The 21,823-nt window shown below is 38.8% G+C and overlaps 1 protein-coding gene across 11 annotated transcripts in view; it reads right to left on the reverse strand.

Annotated features, from left to right (window-relative positions):
- LOC118404580 (adenylyl cyclase-associated protein 1-like) overlaps positions 1-21,823 on the reverse strand; it is a 44,190-nt gene continuing 22,367 nt past the window's right edge. For 3 of the 11 annotated variants that reach the window (XM_035803763.1, XM_035803758.1, XM_035803765.1), the window contains 15 exons: positions 21,566-21,655; positions 19,265-19,365; positions 18,485-18,562; positions 15,359-15,412; positions 14,531-14,620; positions 12,837-12,863; positions 11,853-11,938; positions 7,614-7,719; positions 6,673-6,868; positions 5,441-5,610; positions 3,765-3,818; positions 2,988-3,111; positions 2,054-2,136; positions 1,195-1,338; positions 1-520 (listed from right to left, as the gene is read on the reverse strand). In XM_035803763.1, coding sequence (XP_035659656.1) covers positions 431-520; positions 1,195-1,338; positions 2,054-2,136; positions 2,988-3,111; positions 3,765-3,818; positions 5,441-5,610; positions 6,673-6,868; positions 7,614-7,719; positions 11,853-11,938; positions 12,837-12,863; positions 14,531-14,620; positions 15,359-15,412; positions 18,485-18,562; positions 19,265-19,365; positions 21,566-21,655 — 1,493 coding nt within the window. In that variant the 3' untranslated portion in view covers positions 1-430. Of the gene's footprint in view, positions 521-1,194; positions 1,339-2,053; positions 2,137-2,987; positions 3,112-3,764; positions 3,819-5,440; positions 5,611-6,672; positions 6,869-7,613; positions 7,720-11,852; positions 11,939-12,836; positions 12,864-14,530; positions 14,621-15,358; positions 15,413-18,484; positions 18,563-19,264; positions 19,366-20,480; positions 20,708-21,565; positions 21,656-21,823 lie in introns of those variants that run through there. The other 8 variants (XM_035803767.1, XM_035803762.1, XM_035803768.1 and 5 more) reach the window with 6 other exon arrangements.

The raw sequence follows: 21,823 nt of genomic DNA on the forward strand, positions 1-21,823 counted from the left end.
TTGTTTCAAGGTGGAAAAAAGGTGTTTAATTCGTGGAAATGTACCATCTTAGGACAGTCATTCAGTAACATCTTCAATCAGGTATCCATACATTTGTGGAATCAAGATCCTTAAACTTGCATGTTATTCCAATATTCCATCTCCGAGAGATCCAACATTTCCTTAATTTCATCATAGCCTTTTTCAAAGTACATTGAAGTACATTTTCTTGACTACATGTAGCTCGAAAACAACAGAATACAATGTCAATTGTAAAATACTAGTTATGATTTATCAGAGTAATATTTACTCCACTTTTGATATAGTAGAGAATCAAATTATTATCCTATGAACCTATAAAAATTTATATGCAAATGTACCAATGCAAAAGAAGCCTTGTATCTAGTTAAGCTGTATATGTGAGGGTGTGTTTGGGGGTTGCGGAGATCCTTTAACCTACGACCTCGGTTGGAACAGTGTTCATCTTCTTTGTTTTTGGGTCCCAAACTGTCTTGAACTGCTCAGCAATGGCGAATTCAGTCTGGAATAGAAAAACAAAAAGAAAATTCAGATACTGTATATTGAAAAGAGATCCATGCAATGGCAACATTCAACTTTGCTTAGTAATTATACCTAATTGCAATTGAGGATTGCATTATTCTTTGAGAGGTTTTGAGAGGCTTTATTCGTCCATTAGCTGTGATACAAAATTCTAAAAAATTGTGAAAAAAAATTGTATTCCTAATCTTTTTGCTGTTTCAAATAAACTATTATCAAATATCTTGACATTCAAGTTAATTTGGGTATTTTGTAAATGTACAAAATTAATGTAAACCTAGAAATTCCCGGACTAAAAGATTGTACAAGTCTTCTATCTTTCTAATTTGCTCATATATTGAGATTAGCCCCAAATCATAGTGTATGTGTGCATGCATAATAGGACAGTCCATTGGAAATTGAAGATAAACTGAGAAAGCCCGTGTGACATACATGTAGCAAGAACATAGCGTGTCTGACAAGCATTTTCGGCCAGAATAGGGCCTGACTCCTGCCTCATCACAGCACGTTTTTTTTAGAATAGGTAAAGAGTGCAGGTTACCAAGCCCCATTCAATGTGATTTGCAAAAAGAATGTAACTTTTGAATGAAAAACAGATTTGGCCGCAGACTAACACCAGCTCAAACGATTCAATAAACGAGTAAGATTCAAACTCACAAACTCCCCGCTTTCGTCAGGAACCAGGATGTTGAGTTCCGAGTACTTTGCGCCGACGACTTCCGTGTCCAGCGAGTTCTTGCTCAGGTAGATCTGACACCCGTCTGTCTTGTCCACGTTAAAGATCGGCGTCTTCCCAATCACCTGTGTGGATCAGAGTCAACATTAAGCAAACAGCTCAAACAAGAGTTTGGAGACCTCATATCTCCATGAACTATTCTCATTATGCAAATGACTTTCACATCTGCATAATTTATGCTTGGTTATGTCCTAGTCACCTTTAACTAACTTACACAAGTCACAATGTTGACAATCCAATCATCTATTACTGTCTTTTTGACATTTTCACATTAATTATGCAAAGTAGAGAGATATTTGCATAATTCGTATCTGCACAGACAGACAGACAGACACACACACACACAGACACAAAACAAATTCTCCATTCTCATGGAGATAACAGAGTTTGAAGATCTCGAGCCTCCTGTGAAAAATTTCTCATACTGGTTTAATTGTAGTTCATCAATTACATTGTATGCAAATAATTGTTACGTTACATGTGTCCATACCAAGTTTTAGGTAATTCGGTTTAAAGACCAAGGCAAAGAAGCGGTCGAAAAACATACAATAATTTTGGTCTGAAAGTGGCAAAATAAATAACAAGCCATTAAAATGGCTTCTGAACAGAAATAGAGATGCCAGCATTGTATAGTCGTTAAGAATACGTTCAAGTACATCTTGTACATGCATCATCGGCGAATTTTGGAGCTTAAATCAGACTAACTTGCACAATTTTTCAGCTCTGCAGTTAGATCAAACCTTAGCACCGGTAATTAATTGACTGTGACCTTTGACCTACCTGTGCCTGTATACGCTGGCAGTTGATGAAGTCCACAGCAGCGATGACATCATCGAACACAAGAGCCACCTTCTTACAGCTGTCTGTGGATCAAACACAATCAAATGGGTCAGTATCTGTATCTGCATCTATTAGACAGTATATACAATGTAGAACTATCCTTCTACATAATACATGTATACACTAGTCAGGTACATACGTAAGACACCAGCTTCTGTAAAATAGCTGTATGGCCAGTTTAAAGTTAACCACCATTCAGCATAACACACTGGCCATGGGTTTGCAGCTATGCAATGTGGCAGCAGCTGGTTATATTACACTGAATGACTTGTCACACCTAACCTCTGCACATCTAACTGCAAGCCTTAGGGTTCTTTAAAGCCACGTAGTGAGGCTACCCCTATACTGTACTTGGTGGCAACGAGTTCCACCCTAAGATAAAATCTAGGAAAAAACATCCAATTTGGTGGCAACTTAACAGCACTTAGTTTTACTCTGAGCCAATGTTCTAGCCAGTCAGTCTGAAATTTTTTCCGTCCCCTGGATTTTGAATGGAAATCCTGTCAAAGGTGCAACAATCTTACGGTGAGTCCCTTTAGTATGCTTCCCAGGAAAATTTTGAAATTTAGACCCTGTGAAATGCTATTTCCTTTATTCTAAGGGGTAAATTTTGCTGTTAGACTCAGCTTGATGAAATTAGAATCTTTACATGCCGATTTTTGTCTGCAAAGGGGACGGAATGGGCAAAATTTTTGTCCGTCCCAAGCAGCAAATCTTCTAACTGCCTCATGCGTCGCACAACGTGGGAGCTGCTAAGTCTAAGTAAGTAAGTCAAGCAGCAAAATTCCGTCAAAGGACGGAAGGACAGACACTGGCTAGAACCCTGCTCTGAGCTGAAGATGATTAGATAATGCATACTGTCTTGACTACATACCTAATGTGATGGAGTTGACCTTGCCCTTGATCTGCAGCGTGATGTTCTCACACTTGTACACATACACAGTCTGCCTCATGTTGGCTTCTGTGATGGCCAGGTCCTTCCTGTCCTTCTGATACTCCTGTACAGATTGACCAGTAATGTGCATAAGTGTGCATAAGTGATGAGTTAACTAAAGGTTTGACCTACCTGTCTAAATTCAAGGGCATTTTGACCTTCCATTGTTTTCTCATCAATGCATTAAGAAATAATAACGAATATTGATAGATGGCACGGAAGAATTCTAAATATCATGATTTTTTTTACTATATTGGATGACGTCATCAATCTTTATTGTCCATAGCTAATGCCAATTTAGCCAGGTAGGAAACCTTAAACTACATTTGTAAACATAACATCAGGCACTGGTACAATGGTCCACGAACTGGTGCAGGCCTTCACCTGTACCTGTACAATTTGTAAACCTGTGACTTGATTCATTGATTGATTGTTTGGTTGATTGATTTATGGATGATATACATGTGTAAACATGAACATTTATTAAAGACTGTCACATCAAATATCTTCTGCAAAGAGTTAACTATTTTGAGAGGATTTCAAATAAAAAAAATGGTGATAATTACAAGAATCATTCAATGTCAAATATCAAAAATCATTTTTTTCTGTGCTGAATTGTCATCTTTGTGAAAGGAATTACACTTTAACCAGGAAGTTATGTGTAAATTCTACTTGGTAGTTAGTGTTAAGTAAAACCATCTATTCAGCTGTACATACCACATTCCACTTCTTGCCATTCAGTTCAAGCACAGGAGGGTTCTCCTTTGCAGGCTGAGGTTCAGGGTAACAAACACTGGATGCAGTTAGACATGTCAACATGCACAAACACACACATCTATATATGGTCAGGATGGGGGAGGGGGGCAGTGGGGTAGGTCAATGGAATAAACTGAGTTTGCAAAGTCAGATGGAAAGAAAGCATTGGAAGAAGGGAACAGGTGAGTTAAATTAAAGAAAGATTTGGGAGATAGAAGAAAAAAAATAACAGAGATTAGAAGGAAAGGAAGGAAAGAGGACTATAGGGAGAAATGGATTCAAGGTTTGTTACTAACAGCAAAAATTACCGTGACAAATGTTACTAATTGAAACTAGCATGCGGTGAGTTTTTAAGCCACCTCACGGTATACGTGATTTTGGGCAAGGTCAAAGGTCAATGCTCTGGAGAAGAAAAAAATACCAGCATGTCGGGATAAATGACTGTTTACAAGTCAGGAGCTTTAAACTAGTCTTTGACTTTAAACTTAAGTGGTGAGGCATTAAAACACCATGTTACACATGAGCTAAACCGGATAGTGAGTGTGTGTGAGAACTCAGAACTGTGAAGTGGCTTATTCATTCAAACATGCTGCATTCTACTGTATGTGTATTAATTTTTTTTTATGAGACGGGAGAAGCGGTTGCATGGATGCATGGATGTATCACTTTAACCAAATAGCCCTTCTATACGTGCTATTGCGCAATCGAGCCGGCGTGGCCGAGCGGTCTACAGCATGGTACCTATCTTCCGTAGATCGTAGGTTCGAACCCCACTTGCTAAATTTTTTTTCTTTGTTAGACAAATCTCATGTAGTGTTTTTTTAATATAAGAAAGACCAATTCAGTAATTCGATGTTTAAAAACTCTTTTTTCGTGTGATTTTGTTTAACATCCAGGCTTTTTCCAAAATACGCACCGGCCAGCTTTTTTCAGAAGCTTTCTTGTTATAACAGTTCCAGTACTATTGTTTAGGCCCCCTTTACATTAGACTGCAACTGCTGATGAGTGACCATACAGTGACCAAACTTGAATTTACATGTATGTCATGCTCGCTGTAAGTTGTAAAAGTAATGTCAACACATTTATGCAAAACATAAAAAAGGTTGATACTTTTTGGTTCAAAATCTGGTGGTAGTCAAATCTTGTCCAGTTACTGATTAAAGGTCTTTTCTGAAACGTCTGACAGTTTCTTGCGAAATGAGTAAATGTTACTTGCCACTGGATATCTAATGTTCATCGACATTACAAGAATTCATTCTTTATCAATGAAATTTGCTCAGCAATCCATCGAATTTCTAGTCCCTTAAGGTGGTATCTCACTGCACTTGGGGCACCAGTGCAGCACTGCGTGGTTTGTTCACTGCGGCACTGTTGTGTTATTTTCAACGATTTTCTATAATTTAGATATTGCGTAATACGTAAAAGTATGACTCAGAAGACAACAAAATACACAAAACCTAAGAAAACTTGTTCTTCATCTCTGAAATTTGTTATAATCTTTCGAACCCCACAGTGCCACATCGGTGCCCCAAGTGCAGTGAGATACCACCTTTAGCAATCACAGCCTCTATATAAATGGAAAGGGGTGTTAGTAACATGCAACAAAGCATTCCTATAATGTGTGAGTTGTTCCGTACCACGCTCCATTTCTTGCCCCCCTCCAGTTGAAGTTTGGGTGCCGGAGTGGTTGTTGTTGTGGGTTTGGAGTAGGGTTTGGGCCCAGAGCCGGGTTTGTAGGTGACGGGGCCCGTCTGTCGTAGGTTGGGGTTCTTATGGGTCTGCATGTCTGCCGTCACCTTCTTCAGACCTAAAGTTCAACCAAACAATGTTAAGTATTTGCAGGGAAGAAAAAGAAGGTTGTGTACTTAATTTTATATCATACCTGTGGCGCGAAAACGTTCGATACGGATGTTCCGAACTGGATGATAACTTTCCGTACGGCCCGGGCTTATCACACGGGCTCCATTCGAATAAATCGAACTGTTTCGAGCGGGCCGAGTACGGCGCCATTGAAAGTTCGAATACCTGATTCGGACGTTGGAACATTACTGTTGCAACGCTTTTTTTTCGAGGGCAACAAATTTGTTCAACTTCTGGCGCATTTCACATCAAAACAGTGGTTTTCTCAGGTGGGTATGACATAAATAAAATACAACACGGTGTATTCCGCATCACCCTCGGTCCCAGCCCTCCCGCAGGTCGGATCACCCTCCGGTCTTCGGCTGTCGTGCGATCCGACCCACGGTCGGGCTGGTACCTCGGGTGATACGGAATACACCGTGTTGTATTCTATATGTACATTGTATTAGATAACCATGTTGTGTTCGCTTTTCATTTAGGAGGTCGCAGGTTCAAATACCAGTCAGAGTCACTACCAAAGGATTTAAAAATGCCTCCGAACACTTTCTGCTTAGTAATACATGTATGTTAAACTAGATGTTTAAAGAAAATCTAGCATAAGAATTTTTCACAATTTTGCCTGCCATTTGGGTAAAACAATGTTCACCTTCTTTCATACAAATGTACGTGTGAATTTGTTTGTCAAGATGATAGTATAGACATGATTTCTGTTTATCATAAGAAACAAGCTTAAGTCCAGTTATTTATATGTCACTTAAAAATCAAATCTCAGGTGGTCCATAACACGACAAAGCGAAAAATTCTGTTGCAGCACCATAATGAGTCACTAGAGGGCCCCAAATCTAATCATCTTGAGATCTCATCAAGACCTACCAACATACCAAAGGTAAAAATATCCATCTACATCATAAGCCTTCTCCAGTTGTCGTTTTCATGTATGCATGCATTCAAACAGACACATACACACACTAACAAACATGCCAGAAAAACGCTCTCCTAATGACCTTACCTTTAGTGATCTCCGTTCCCTTGTTAAGGTCGGCAAACAGCGCCGATTTGGCGGCCGACATGTCGTCCCCACCCCCTGAACCAGAGGTCAGGTCTGCAGGAGGAGGGGGTGGGGGAGGAGGGGGACCAGGGGGTGGGGGAGGGGGTGCAGCACCTTTGGTGGGGGGAGGGGATGTTCCTGCTGTTGCCGGAGCTCCCTGGAAAAAAAGAAGAACAAACTTTAGATGTCATTAAATGTTTTGAAAATACATTTATCTGCATTATACATATATTAATCATATATGTATCACTTTATAAAATGCTTGAAACACACTTTAAGAATGAAACAGAAGCGGTTTTGTACTAAGATCGCCACACTGGAGTATAAAAACTTTCTAGGCAAACAAATGATAAAGGTTCAAAGAAATGAAACATCCTGCAGTTCCAGCTTACATTGCTAGGTGGCACTGCAGTACTGCACACAAAATTACCTGGAACCTCGTTTAGGTACAATATGACCACTATAAAGTTCCAACAAAAACCATACATGTAAGTAGTTGAAGAGATTCATTAGTCACGTATGTAAACAGTTACTAGAATTTTTTATCAATCAGTGACTAGTTTTGACAGGTAAACACACATACCGGTACCTCAAAATTTTCGATGACTATCAGTCCATCATGATATATCGATCATGAAGTAACCTAGTTCTCGCGGGAGTTGCAAGAACTAGGTCGAGACTTGCGTGGATCTTCTGCCCCTCACCCCCACCTCCTTGCGGAGTAGAGGTAAGTAGGACTTGGGCTGGGAGCTGTACTTACCTGTCAAAACTAGTCACTGATTGATAAAAAATTCTAGTAACCATACATGTGAAGTTGTTAATAAGGTCTCCACAGGAGGAATAGCTACAATTATGAAAATTTTCAAGCTAATTTGTGGATCTGATTCAAGTGAAACCCTTACAGCCTTGTTCCAGGACAGCCCAGTGGTGTGGTGTTGCTTGACATAATCGTGAAGCTTCATCAGCGTCTGGATCCAGGCTTTGGCCCACTCCACATGCCGCTGGTCTCTGGAAGAGAACCACAATCATCAGCACCTTTCAACACACAATCATCAGCACCTACCACAATCATCAGCACCTTTCAACACACAACCATCAGCATCTTCCACAATCATCAGCACCTATCAACACCTTAATTTCCAGGAATTAAATGCAGAAATTTTTGCGGCGGTTTTATGTTCACGGTTTTTGTGTTGCCAATTCACAACAAACTTAAAACCACATGGTGCTAACCAGGGCTCTAGCCAGCGTCCGTTTTTCCGTCAATTGACGGAAATTTGCTGCATGTGACGGAAAAAGTTTAAAACCAATCCGTCAACCTTGACGGACAAAAATCCTTGGTGGAAGCTACAGGCAGCTTGGGGACGCCATCCGCAGCCGTGAAAGCCACACAATGTTTGTTTTGCTATTGTTATGATTGCTGACAATGTGTGTCGGCGCTCTTTCGCATACGATAATCTCATTAAAAACCCGTTTTTCAAGGTCTCAGTTCAGTCTCTCTAAGTCCTGGAATAGTGTTTTCGCGACAATGGGCATTGGCTGACGGAAGAAAATTTCGAGCTGGCTAGAGCCCTGGTGCTAACACAAAATTAAATCCCAGCAAACTTAAATGCATTTACAGTAGTCAAATCTACACAGTGTGGGGACATGTGGTGTAACTGGAGGGTGTTTAGCCCAGAACCCAGAGGTCCTGTTTTCGAAACCTGTCATGCTACCAATCTTGTACTTTTGGGAAAGGCACCTCACCTGACTTTCCTCATTCCATATTACCAGGTGTAATAATGGGTATCACACTTTACATGAAATTGATGAAAATTTGAGGAAATTTCATTTAATTGATGCCTATTTCTAAAGCGAACTTGCATCTAGACAGCATAACCTTTTCAACAAGATAATACCTGACGGTGAACTACTGTTGTGCTAGTAAATATTGCTAGGTAAAGTTTTTGATCCATGAAGTTTCTTTGACAGTAGACCAGTGCAGTTCTGGTAAGCATTGCTAGGGGGCACTTTTGACCCATACACTTAGGTCATAGACTGTTGTGTTTTAATAGTCTGTCTATAAACAAGGTTTAAGCTGTCTGGGTCATCCATTTGCACCCCATCTAAATTCTAATATGGGGCTTGCGAGTCCCCGTCTCATATGAGTCCCAGAAAATTTGCTTTGTTGGAACTGACAAAAACGTCACTCCGTCCGTCAAAGATTATCAGAACTTTTTTGTCAAATCTAATGTACTGTAATGGGACCGTATTGAGACCTTTTGCTTAATGTGTTTCACTCTTCTGTATACCTTGAGAAAACCCTTTAACTATATCACTTATACCACTTAAAGGAGGTTATACAATGTAATTATGGGGGATAAAACCTGTTCTTTGTATAATCTGACATTTGAGATAAGGATCCTTGTGTAAACAATGGTTTGGATGATAAGAAGTCATTTAAAAATCTTGTACAATACTCAACAGATTTAGATAATGCAGAAAGAAATCAGTGAAATACCGACACATGTTAAACAAAGGGTTACTCCTCAGGCATTCAGCTATCTGTCCCAAACACATTCGTTAGAAAATCCTTTATCTTCCTCAGCAGGCTTTTAGCTAGGATTTTATAATAGGGAGTCCAAACTTATTGGTAAGTCGCGGTAAGTGACTATTGTAGGGGGGTCTGGGGGCATCCACCTTCCATGGTGCAGAGTTTTTGATGATTGTAAGTTAAAACAGTGCATTCTAAGGTATCCTAAGAGGCAAAAATACTGTTACAGATAATCACAGTAGAAGACTGTGACCACAGATGACCTGGTTGCATCCCTGGTCAATCAGAATTTCATGCTTGTCAGATGATTTTCTCCCCAGTACAGGGCGTCCAGGGGCATCAAATTTCTTGTTATTCTAAAAAAAGTGCCTCCAGATGACGCGTTGACGCATGCCTGGCTAAAAGCCTGTTCCTCAGTGCTAATACAATTAGGCCTTTTCTGTGATTATCAACAAAGATATCTTCACAAAGAATCCTAAGACAGTGTAGAATATAATCTTAATTTCTGGAAGACAAGATTTTCCCTGATAACACACTTTTAAATTACAGTGTGCATTAACTGTAATAATTGGGCCAGGAAAACTTGCATTTTTGTGATTCTCGACAAAGATATCTTCTCAGAAAATCTTAAAAGGGTGTAGACCATCATCTTAATCTCTGGAAGACAACATAATCACTGATAAGAAAGCTGTATACTGTCCATGCGTTAATACCTGTGACTAAATCTTAAGATGATGAGATAAAAAGTAGACATTCTTTGGTAACTGATTCTATAATGCCATTATTACCAGCATGTACCCTTTTTTTAAACACACTGAATGTGTACCTCTGTATCTGTATGTATAGCTGCTATAAAATTTGCCCCTCAAAATGCAGGAAATAGTGTTTCAGAGGTTCAAAACTTTCCTGGACCTCTCTTGCATACGATGGTTTGTGCCTTTGGCAAAGTAGAATTTGAATCTTTGGAGCGAGTTTGGGATAAAAACTGTTCTACTCGCCTCTAGCGCTTCAATATCGTGGGGGCGTCTTTCGCTAATACAACAGAAATGTCATTATAACACTGTGGCTTAGTCACATCAAAATGAAGTAAAAAATTGTGCGTGATGATTTCAAAATGTTCCCTGGGGAGCATTCCCCAGACCTCTAAGGATTGTTGGCACTTCACTGGCTGAAAATTCAGTTAGAAATACTTCCCCTCAAGAAATCTGCTGCCTCTGGCTCCAGAAAACTGTAATGACATGGAGCTTAATATGTGCCTTAATGACAGAGGTGTCCTGTGTCACAAATCAGTCTTAATAAGCATTAATTAGGAATGACCTGGGGGAGGGGGGCTCTGTTAATGACAGCCTATCAACAATGGTCCTGTCAGAGAGATGTGTTTTGGGGTCAACAGAATTGATAATGTCCAGAGGAATTTCAGCTAACACTTAACTGTTAACACTATGTTCTGAAATGCCTCCCACGATGTTTGTTCTAAGTTTGAGCAAAGAAACAAGGAAAATAGACGTAAGTACCAGACTAAGTACAGTACAGCAAAAGTCATTTAGGTACACACTGGTGTAAAATTATAACGCCAAACATCATTGTCTTGGTAATCTACCAGTGTTATTGAATATTAGAGTTAGTGTACTACTTTTCAGCTTATTTTCTCCAAGCAAATCCAAACATGCTAAATGCTACCAAAAAGACGAAAATTTAGCACTCGAAGTGGAACAGTGAAAATATTGTATAGTAGTTGAAATCCACATTTTAATTTTATTTGGGACCCTCTGGAAACATTGGGTTCTCTATGATTATAGATCATACATTGTAGACCTGTATCTAAACCTATATAATTTTATGTAACAGTGTAACAGTTACTGCGTGTACCCTGGTGTTATTTTTAGGTACACATCCCTATTCTGAACAATGGCTTTAAATCCCATCCAATAAGACGTCTCTGATATAACCCAAACAAGACAGTGCAATGGAATGAGTAGAGTGCGAGTGCATTGGTGTAAAAGGTGTTATTAATAAGTGCCTTTTCCAATGGCACAACGTTGGGGACTAAATGTAAGTTCATCTGTGACGGTTAGTCAACATTATGTTACAATTCTAAGACTTTATATCCGTGCACAAAGTAAAGCACTTACCAAATCAGTCCTCTGATACTTAGGTTAAAATGACCCAAAGCTTAAGCCTGTCGATTTCGATGAGGCGAATATATTTGATTCTGAACAAGATTACTTTCTAGGGGGAGTGAAAGAGGTCATTTACATCAGAGCCCACCAACCTTCTCTCAACCGAGACGGGGGCCGATACCAACTGCCAACCCTTTGACCCTTTGCTGATGTCGCACTTCCAGTCTGGAGGTGTGACTTAGGCTTTGGGTCATTTCAACTTGACAAGAATCAGAGGACTAACCGAAAGCTTGTTGGTAAGTGCTTTATTTTAGGCACGGATTTTAGGTTCTTAAAATTGTAAGTGGGACCCGGTAGGATTTTGAACCCAAAACCATTTCTAAGTCTGACTCAAAAGCCCTGACTACAAGACCACATTATGCCTCCGCAATGTACCATAATGCACATGTGCACTTGGAACAGTGAGACGGCTTATAGTCAGTGCTTACTTGTCCTTGAAGTCCTTCAGGACCCTGTTGGTGTAGAACATCCCAGCATCCTTCATTTCCTTCACGTACGGTGCCGGTTTCGGGTTCTGCGGAGGGAAAGAAAAGTCAAAACTCAAACAACATACTTCAAGCAGATAAAAAGGGTTAGAGTGTTCCACATTTTATCCAAGATGTAACAAAAACTTTGGCCCTTTTAATTATGATGTCAGTAACACAGTATATCATAATTTCTACATGTATCTAGAAATGCTCCCATTTTGAAGTAGATTTACACGTGATGATCTACATTTCAAACAATCACATTTCTACTAACTAAGGTGTGTTGACATTTTCTTTCTATCTGTACCTGGCACATGTGCAAGGCAACATGCCATGGTGAGTCGGATGTACAAAACAACACTACACTTAACTGTTAATCAAATGCAAGGCCAAGTCATTGCAACAGTAAGAGAGCAACACATGCTGCAAGAGGAACAACAGAGCATAAGCCCACAGCAATGCCTGCAGCAACCAAACCACAAGAAGAATTTCCATTTAACAAATTCTTCTTCGTTACACAACCTTCTTTTAATTCTTCCGTAAACGTTTCGATGACCGTTTGTCGCCTTCATCAGTACAAAATGAAACAAGTATTATCGGTGCAATCCAAAGCGGCAAGGATGATTAACGAAACATGTTCAAGAACATTCCATGTCGAGTAATTACATCACAATACAATAGGTTAAGTTTGGATTGCACTGACTCTGTAAAGTTCATATCGTACTGATAGTATTTGTTTCATTTTGCACTGTTGAGGGTGACAGACGGTCGTTGCAACGTTTATACTATAATTATAGAAGAATCAAAAGAAGGTTGGCGTGTAACAAAAAAGACTTTGTTGAATTGATCTACAAACCTGATGAAACTGTTTACAGATGACCAAGAAGAATTGTTAGCATAATCATGTAGATAGCGAGCGTTAGGTTTTTCCTCACACAAACTCACCATTGGGTCGTTCGCCTCGGGGATTTTCTAGTGAAACCGACACAAACCAGGAGAAAATGGTGGAGGGACGGAATCAAACACAAAGCAGTGGCAAAAGGTCAAGGTCAATGGCACAGGATCAAGGTCAAAGTCAATAAGCAAAGCAAAGATGCAGAGAAGTCTCACAGATAAGGCACTAACATTGCTAAGTTCTGATCTAACCAAATACAAGACAAGTGTTTTGGAATGAGCTTAAAGAAAGATAACATAACGGGCATAATTATTTCCAAAAGAAAAAGTGAGTCAAAACAGTTAATAATTAAGGGTTCAGTGACTTTCAATTTGTACATTTTTCATTAATTTGTTTCTGTTCATTTTGGTATTTGATACTATAATTTCTTTAATAGTATCCCTTTATTTTCTTGCACTTGCCTAAGACATGCTTGTTTTCACCCACTCCAACTTCTAGAATTTCATTCGAATTTCAATCTATAAGTTAGATCCTTTTAAAAGCATATCTTGAAAATGAATGAAAAGATCTTTTAGATATCTTTTGGGGTCTTTTGGTACATGTATCTCACCGGAGTCAGGTATGCTCATGGCACATTCGGATTTCATTCTTGCCCATTGGATCCCAATGTCCGCAGTATACAATGTATATTCTTGACAGCATGGAGGCAGCATTGTGACAAAATCTTCCCACTTGTACTTTTTTCAACTTTTAGATGAACTTCGCCATTTCAACTGGAGCATTATTGTTTGTTAAAGCCTAGTCACAGTACATTGCCAGTACATCAGGTCAGACACCAACGTACCACAAACATACCACAGTCCAGTGAGACACCCCCTTAAGAATCTACCATACTGTGAGGCTTCTGAGCCATTTAAATTAAAGAATGCAGAAAGGAGCAAAAAATGGATAAAGTTGAGGAGTCCGAGAGAGGTGAGAAAGAGAAGAACGACAATGAAAACACTGGAGAAAAATGAGATAGAACAGGTACAGGAACACAATCGGAAAGAGGCGGCTTTCATCGCTGTATAAATGTAGGTATTGCACATTTGCATAACAACTGTTTATTTTATAAAATTTGGACAATAACTTGAGACCATTATTGGGTCAGTTTTATATGACTTGTGTTGTACAAAATTTACCAGAGTCTTGTGACAAAAAAGGGTTGTCATCCATCCTTGTCGACAATAGAGCCTGTTGTAGTCTTGCTAAAAATTGCACGATAGTAAATTGTACTACAAATGTGACTGCTAACCTATTAAGTGATCGAAGTTTGAACATATTTCCAGCACAAGGAATGTCCACAATCATACCCTTTGAATTTGTTTTTCCAAAGATGTTCTATTATTAGGCCACACCAATTGATTTTCCTTGAAATAGAAATGTTCATCACGATCATCATAAAGGCATATAGTAGGTTAGGGAGGAAAACTTGAATGTGACTGTATTCACTGCATAAAACTGAGTGCAGCAAGGCATAAACCTGGTCTTTGTTTTTATCATTATTTTTCCAGTTGAGTATTTTTTTTTTAATTCGACAACCAACAAATAATATTGGTATGGCTTACGATACCTTGAATTTCTAAGTTTTTGTTATGAGGGGCAAATGTCATATGATTAAGACATCACTTGTATTGGGAATAAAGCTCAAACTCCTTGTACATGTATGTTTTACTGTAACAGTAAAAGGTGAGGTTGTCCGTACCATGGTGACCCATCCCAGTGCTGGGATCGCCTCGCTGAAGGCAGACAGGTGGTTGAACTGCTGACTGGCTCGATTCCCCTCACGGAAGCTCTGAAACAGACAGGAAAACAGTCAGTTTATCTAAACATGAAAGTTCATCCGTGTTGGTGTTCTAGCCAGCCTGAAATTTTTTTCCATCCCCTGGATTTTGAGTGGAAATCCTGTCAAAGGTGTGACCATCCTAGCTACAGGGGAGTTTCGGGGCATGCTCCCCAGAAAAATTCTGAAATCTTGACCCTCTGATGATTATGCTATTTCCTTTATTTTGAGGAGCAAATTTTGCTGGTAGACTCAGCTTGGTTCAATTAGTATCTTTAGATGCCATAATAATTATTTATGTCCAGAAGAGGATGGAATGGGCAAAATTTGTGTCCATTCCATACTATAATTAAACTAATAACGTAACAAGAGATGTAGATTTAACGCTATGCAATATTTGAAGAAACACAGTGTACAATGTGAAACAAATTCAGGCATGTACTATAGAAAGGATTCTTCGTGCTTGTGTCAGCGTAAAAAATCATAACACAACATAAATGTAGTCACATTGGCCAGGTGGTCCTTAATATGTAGAAGTGACTGTCATAACTTCTACAGATTTGACTGTATAATAATTGTATTTGGTCTCTCTCTCTCTCGCTCTCTCTACCAGTGTGTTTGTGTGTGTGTGTACATGTGTGTATTTTTCTGAAGGGGTTGAAGTCTGCCATCCCTGATTGCCTTTAAATTATTGTTTCTCTTGACAATGTTTGTTTCTTTTTTACTGCTCTGAGATCAATGAATACTCACCTGAACAGCTGTTAAGCAGACTGCAGTCGGCTGAAGCATCTTCTGCAAAACATCCTGAAAAGGGGAAAAAAATCATTATAAATTTGTCAAACTCAACAAGATACAAGGAGGCCCAAACCTACAATCTTTTGTTTATTTCTTTGTTTTGCATACTCGGTAAACACCTTCTGGCGCAACAAACCAGGTTTGTACTGAATACTACAACCTGCACATATAGACAGATTTATTTGATCCACTAACACCGGGAAGGTCCCCTACTCTTTTCAATAGGTGTGGTGGGATCTTAAACATGCTCGAGGTGTGACTGTCCTCAAACATGGGATCTACATTTAACGTTCTATCCGAGGGATGGCCCTGACCAAAGCTAGGTACTCATTTTCACCTGTCATTGAAGTGAGGAAAGTCGTGCTGAGTGCCTTTCCCAAGGACACAAGATTCGTAGCATTACAACGTAACAAATTTGAACCCAGAACCTCTGGGTTATGAATTGAATGCCCTACCAACACAAACACACAGACAAACACACAGACAGACAAAAAACAATACCTCCACTTATTGGGCAGGTAATAAACTTATCAGTAATACACGTACCATCTTACAACTTATAGGTAAATTAAACACTTAGACACTGTCAAGTAGTAAACATTGTCTTTAATAGATGAAACTCTCTATGAATTGTACTTTAAAATCTAAAATACTCAACATACATGTCCTTCATGGAAAGGTTTCGTTCTTTAGAATGCCCTTAACTTAAAATACCATGTCAACTAATAAACATGGTATTTCAAACTTTCTATGTATTGTACTTTTTTACTATTGTACTTTACGACTATGGATTGTACTTTTTGATTTATTTAAAATTCTAATTTTAAAAATACCTAACATACATGTTATCTATAGAAAAAGGTTTGTTCTTGAGAATGCTGTTGATGTTGTTGGCTACGAGCCTTAAGATGGTTTCCCAGAACTCAGGGATCCTGGGTTTGACTACCCAGTGACATTGCCACCAATGTTGTGCCCTTAAAGCTTGGTAAATCTGTGACTCTTGACCTGAAAGTTAGGAATCAGATTTGTATTGTTGACCTGGTGTAACCACATTTTTGTTAACACACACTAACGCTAGTTCACCTTTATCTGTGCGGTAACCTATATCCGTTGTGTTGCTAAACAGGGTATCCAGTCGATGAACAGTAATATTTTCAAAATATTGCAGTTTGAAACCATCATCTGTCCATTCGATAGCCCTCAATACATGATAGTTCTTAAAAGAACGGATAAAGGTTACGCTACGGATAAAGGTGAACTAGCGTTACAATCCAAGCTGTTGTCAGACACACCAAAACTTAAACAACAGCACTACATGTATGAGAAGAAATTGGGAGTTGAACAATAAGTCATACACACCACTACCAGTAAACATGCTCCATGTCTGATAGTGATTGGACAACTGTGAGGCCCAAGGGCTAGAAATGAAGATGGGCTCTGCCCTGTACACTGTGAACTTGTGGGAAGGATTATAATCTTAACGTAGTCTAACTTTCTAAAATGACACACTCAGCTACGAATCATCCAAAGCCAGGTGTGGTTACCTGCGTTTCTGACAATGTTTACCCGGCCATTTACGACCCATGTTTAGTAATCAAGAAAAGGTTGCCATACGGTTGGGTTGCAACTGCCTCAACACAAGGAAACAAAGCCGTAATTGTATCAAAACATTTCCCTGCCTGGCTCACACGTGTGCTTTTCTATCTGTATCTACTGCAGTGCTCTAGCCAGCCTAAAATTTTTTTCGTCCCCTGAACTTTGAATGGAAATCCTGTCGAAGGTGCAACGATCCTAGGGGGGGTCGAGGGTATGCTACCCGGGAAAATTTTGAAATCTAGACCTTCAGAAATGCTATTTCCCTTATTATGAGGGGTAAATTTTGCTGATACACTCAGCTTGGTCCAATTTGAATCTTTACATGACGATTTATGTCCGTCACAGGGGACGGAATGGGCAAATTTTTGTCCGTCCTCAGCAGCAAGATTCTGGCAAAGGACGAAAGGACGGATGCTGGCTACAACCCTGATCCAATGTAAGCAAGAACTGTGAAATTATTGCAGTCACGGTTAGTTTTTCTTTCTACAAATTCAGGGCACGTGAATACACTCAGGTTTGTGCACCGTATTACAGATTTGTTTTTGTAGTGAAAGTCAAATCTGTGAAAAGAACACAGGCAAGTCAAGGCCACGTCAACAAGAAATTAACAGCTTAAGACATCTCGCAAGTGTTGAGCTGCTTACCAAACAGACTGACACTGATAGTTCAAAACACAGTGCTTTATCAAACAGAACCCATTACACCTGACCTATCCTGTAATGGGTGGGGAAATTCTAGTGTAAACAAGCACCTCACTCTCGGAGTAAACAAGATCTCTACCACTAATGGTCTGGTATCTAATGGTTAGATCTTGGGGTTTGGGTTACTGGAGCTCTAATGTAAATGTTATCTTTACGGGGTAAGAGTTACGATAGTACATGTACTACTACACAACAGTCATTTCTCAACTCAACCACAAAGACTCAATTCAATATATTTCAACAGGGCTGTTACACAATTGTTAACCTTTTTACAACAATCATCACTCTCTGGTGTTGACAGAAAAATGCACTTCCTGATCTTTCTGCTAGGGGGCATCTTTGTCCTGCTTGCTGAAACATGTACATACACATGTGCAAGTTATATAGTGCAACCTCTTGACCTTCAAGTTTAGAAGCTAATTTACTGAAAAAGATGACAGGGAGAGCTAAAACTGCCTTCGTGCCGTCAGTTTACTGGTATTTGAAGAATTTTAAGTGCAGTTGACTCAACTGGAAACTCAAGACGTCTTTCTGAGTGTCTTGAAAACCACACTGACCAAGACTGGAACAGCTTAGAGTCACCATCAACAAGAGCCCATGTCAAATACATACCTCTGAAACTTAAGGGGGCATTCATACGTGTGTATACCATTAGTCCATATTAACATTTATTCACATCCAGTCATACAGACCATATGTTCATCGTAACACATTCTATAGTAGAATGCTGAGGTATACATTTGCTCACTTTGACCTCTGACACCTTGACCTCTGACCTACTGACCTGGCTGGGTTCCTTACACTTGGCGACCTGAACGATGAACTCTCTCTGTGCCTGGAACGCCTCCTTCACCATGACAACCTGAAAAAACAATAAACATGTTTGTTTGTTTGTTTATTGAAATCTCCATATATTAGGAGTACAAAATTTGCATGATACTCTTCCTCATTAAGACCTAATTCAATCATTAATACATTCATTGCAAACTACAATTTATATAACTTGAATGACAATTGTAATCATTATGATTAAATGAGACGTATATACTACACACATATCAACAATGTAAGCAATGTCTTTAAAAAAAGTCTTTAAAAGACAGATCCCTTCTTAAACTTATACTTAAGATATCTCTCAAAAGTCATGAAACTAGCAATGACAACTAAATATAAGAATCTGATGAAAATTTTTAATGTAGCAGAGAGGTCACAGGTATCACATATTTGTGACATTAATTTCTAAAGTTATATAATCTATAATTTCTAAGCTTCTGGGCATGTATCTTTTCACAGGTATTAATATTTGCTTCGACCACACTCGCTTGACTTTATACAATTTTACTGTCCCATAAATATACTTGGAAAACATAAACTATAATATCAATACGTTTATGAAGGTTTATAATATCAATAAACTCGAAATGTTACCAGTGACATTATAAACAAAACCCCATAAACTTTACCTAGACCTCCAACTGGGCTTTTGGGAAGAGAGGCAAAGTCAAAATAACGGTGACTGATGATTGGTCAGCTACTTTGTTTGACTGATTGATGGACAGCTCACCTGTTTGCTGAGGTCCCCTCCTATTTCCTGACTGAGAGACACCACCTTTGCGAACACTCCAGACAAGATCTCATCGTATTCCTTTACAAAAGGCGCCAAGGCTGGAATGGAAAAAAATTAATTTAAATGTTAAAGAAGGTTGTACACCCGAGTTAACTTATTCTCTTAATATACCTGGATAAGATATGCAAATCGCTTCTTGATATGTTTCAAGTAACATTATCATTGCTAGAACAAGTAGTAGAAGACTGATCATAAATCGCTGACGTTGAAAAGAGTGATGGATGTCATTCAAACTGTCTTTAAAATCTATCAAAATTAGTGGGGGAGTAATTATCTAAATCTTCAAAAGAAAGCCCCCTCCTTATCTTTTTAGATTTAAGATATCTTTCAGAAGTCATATCTCAATTCTTATCAATTGTACACAGTCTTAACTTAAAAAAAACAGTGCATGTGTAAAGTTCATGCAACAACTTTTTGTCTCAGAATGAATGACAGCAAGACATGAGACTGCATTTTGACTGTTCTGGACAAAGTTGGAATTGAAAGATAAGGGATTTAAACACTTATTGGAGGAGAATTATCTTTTATGTGTCTGGGACACAAGTAGAACAGTTATAAAATCATTGTGCGACTGTGTAGTACATTTAATGACATAATATGACAATTAAACGTGTTCAATACAAACAACAAACTTTCTTCATTTTATAAGTTGGATGAGAACTATATTCTTACTACATTTGTATGTTAAACTTATTCTTACAATTTGAAAAAGCCCCACAAAATTCTTGTTTGTCCTTGACACATTTTTTATCCAGAAATTGTTTACTGACAGACAATTTGCATACACCTGTAGCTAGGTCAAAAGTCATGACCTTTGCACCTATTTCAAGACAATTTCATTCAACACACATAATCCTCTAATAGACAGAATAATTTCATTTTTAGTGATTCCTGTAGATGTAACCAAATAAAACACTATATCTACTTGAGCCATAAATAAATTTTTGCATAATGCAGCATACTAAATTTTACTCTCATCGTCAAGTGATATCATTTTGTTATAGATAAAACATGACTGGAATAAATGAATGATCATTATTTCAGCTTAAGAAATTATATCATCATTATGCCTTCATGAGAACACAAGTCATGTAAAATTGTTTGTTAACAGTGACAAAAAGTAAACAGTATAATACAAACATGATACCCCTACCGTCTTCTTCCGTAATGCAACAATTTTCTTCTCTCTCTGTCTCTCTCTCGCTCTGTACATGTTTTTCCACTTCTATTCTTCTTGCAGGACTCCCATTTTGTATGGGCACACTATTGCTACTACCATTAGCTACGTTTCCCTCGCTAAAAGTATACTTCTGCTTGGCCTTTTTGCCTCGAGAGAAACACCTAAAACACGCCATGACTGTACGTGGGTATCCCTGTACACTTTATGGGTGTGGTGGTGTGTAACTAATAACAGCACACACCCAGAAATTGGGCCTACACAAATATCTGTAAGCACCAACTCGTACAACCAGTCAAGAATGGAAAGAAAAGAACTGCGTTTTGTTCATCTGTAAAGGTTTTGAAACCGTTACAGTAAGGAGCGCTTTTTTTAGCCGGTGCTGTTATTTGATCTGAGTGGACAAAAAAGGGGAAACTACAGTCTATTGTTCTTAGTGAGAGCTGTCAAGTGGAGGTCAACAGGACTGTTCCATTGTAATGGTAGGGGACAACAAGTGTAATCTTTTATGTCTCATTCATTGCTTGGAGTCTAATTATTAATTTTCATTGATATATCTGTCATTTTAAGCTTAGGCCACACTGACTTAATTTTATGGATGATCCTATGGAGACCCCAAAAGTAATGTGCGAGGGAGAAATAAAAGAAAAATCCAGCAAAAAATGTTGCTAAACCATGCTTGGTTGATTTGTTTGCCTTATTTTCACCTCCAGTAAGACTGCAAGGAACAATTGTTGCCATTTGAATCATATTCATTTGCCATTCTTGTTTAAAGAGGAAACAAGGATACTGTGGTCCCATGCCCTGACCATGTGCCCCTTACCCTGGACAGCAGACCCTCTGGCAAGCATAAAATTCTGATTGACTAGGAATTCTATTGGGTGACATGTGGCCACAGTTGATTTTTTTTAGAACATGCGAAAATCAATTTGCGTGCAAATGTCATCCATGAAATTAAGTCATTGAGGCCTCATGAAAAAATATGTACATTTTTGTCAATTTCATATCATGATGTTAGGATTTTTAGACAGACAGGGTGAAATCTGTACCTATAGGTTTACCTTTTTCTACCTGGGGGGTCAGTACCACCTGTACATCCTTCTTTCCACCGGCACTTCTACCTACACTCTCTTTCACTCCAGCTTTCACATCAGCACAGGGCAAGAGCATGAAAGGAAGGAAGGAAGGAAGGAGGGAGGAAAAGATGGAAAAGAGGAAAAGAAAAGTTGTAACAGATACATGTACTATTGAAAGGAAAAGGGAAGAATACTACAATGGAATTATAAAGGCAATGAAAAGGAGGTATAGTGAATGACCTA

This window comes from Branchiostoma floridae, chromosome 17 (assembly GCF_000003815.2).
Source record: "Branchiostoma floridae strain S238N-H82 chromosome 17, Bfl_VNyyK, whole genome shotgun sequence".
Lineage (NCBI taxonomy): Eukaryota > Metazoa > Chordata > Leptocardii > Amphioxiformes > Branchiostomatidae > Branchiostoma > Branchiostoma floridae.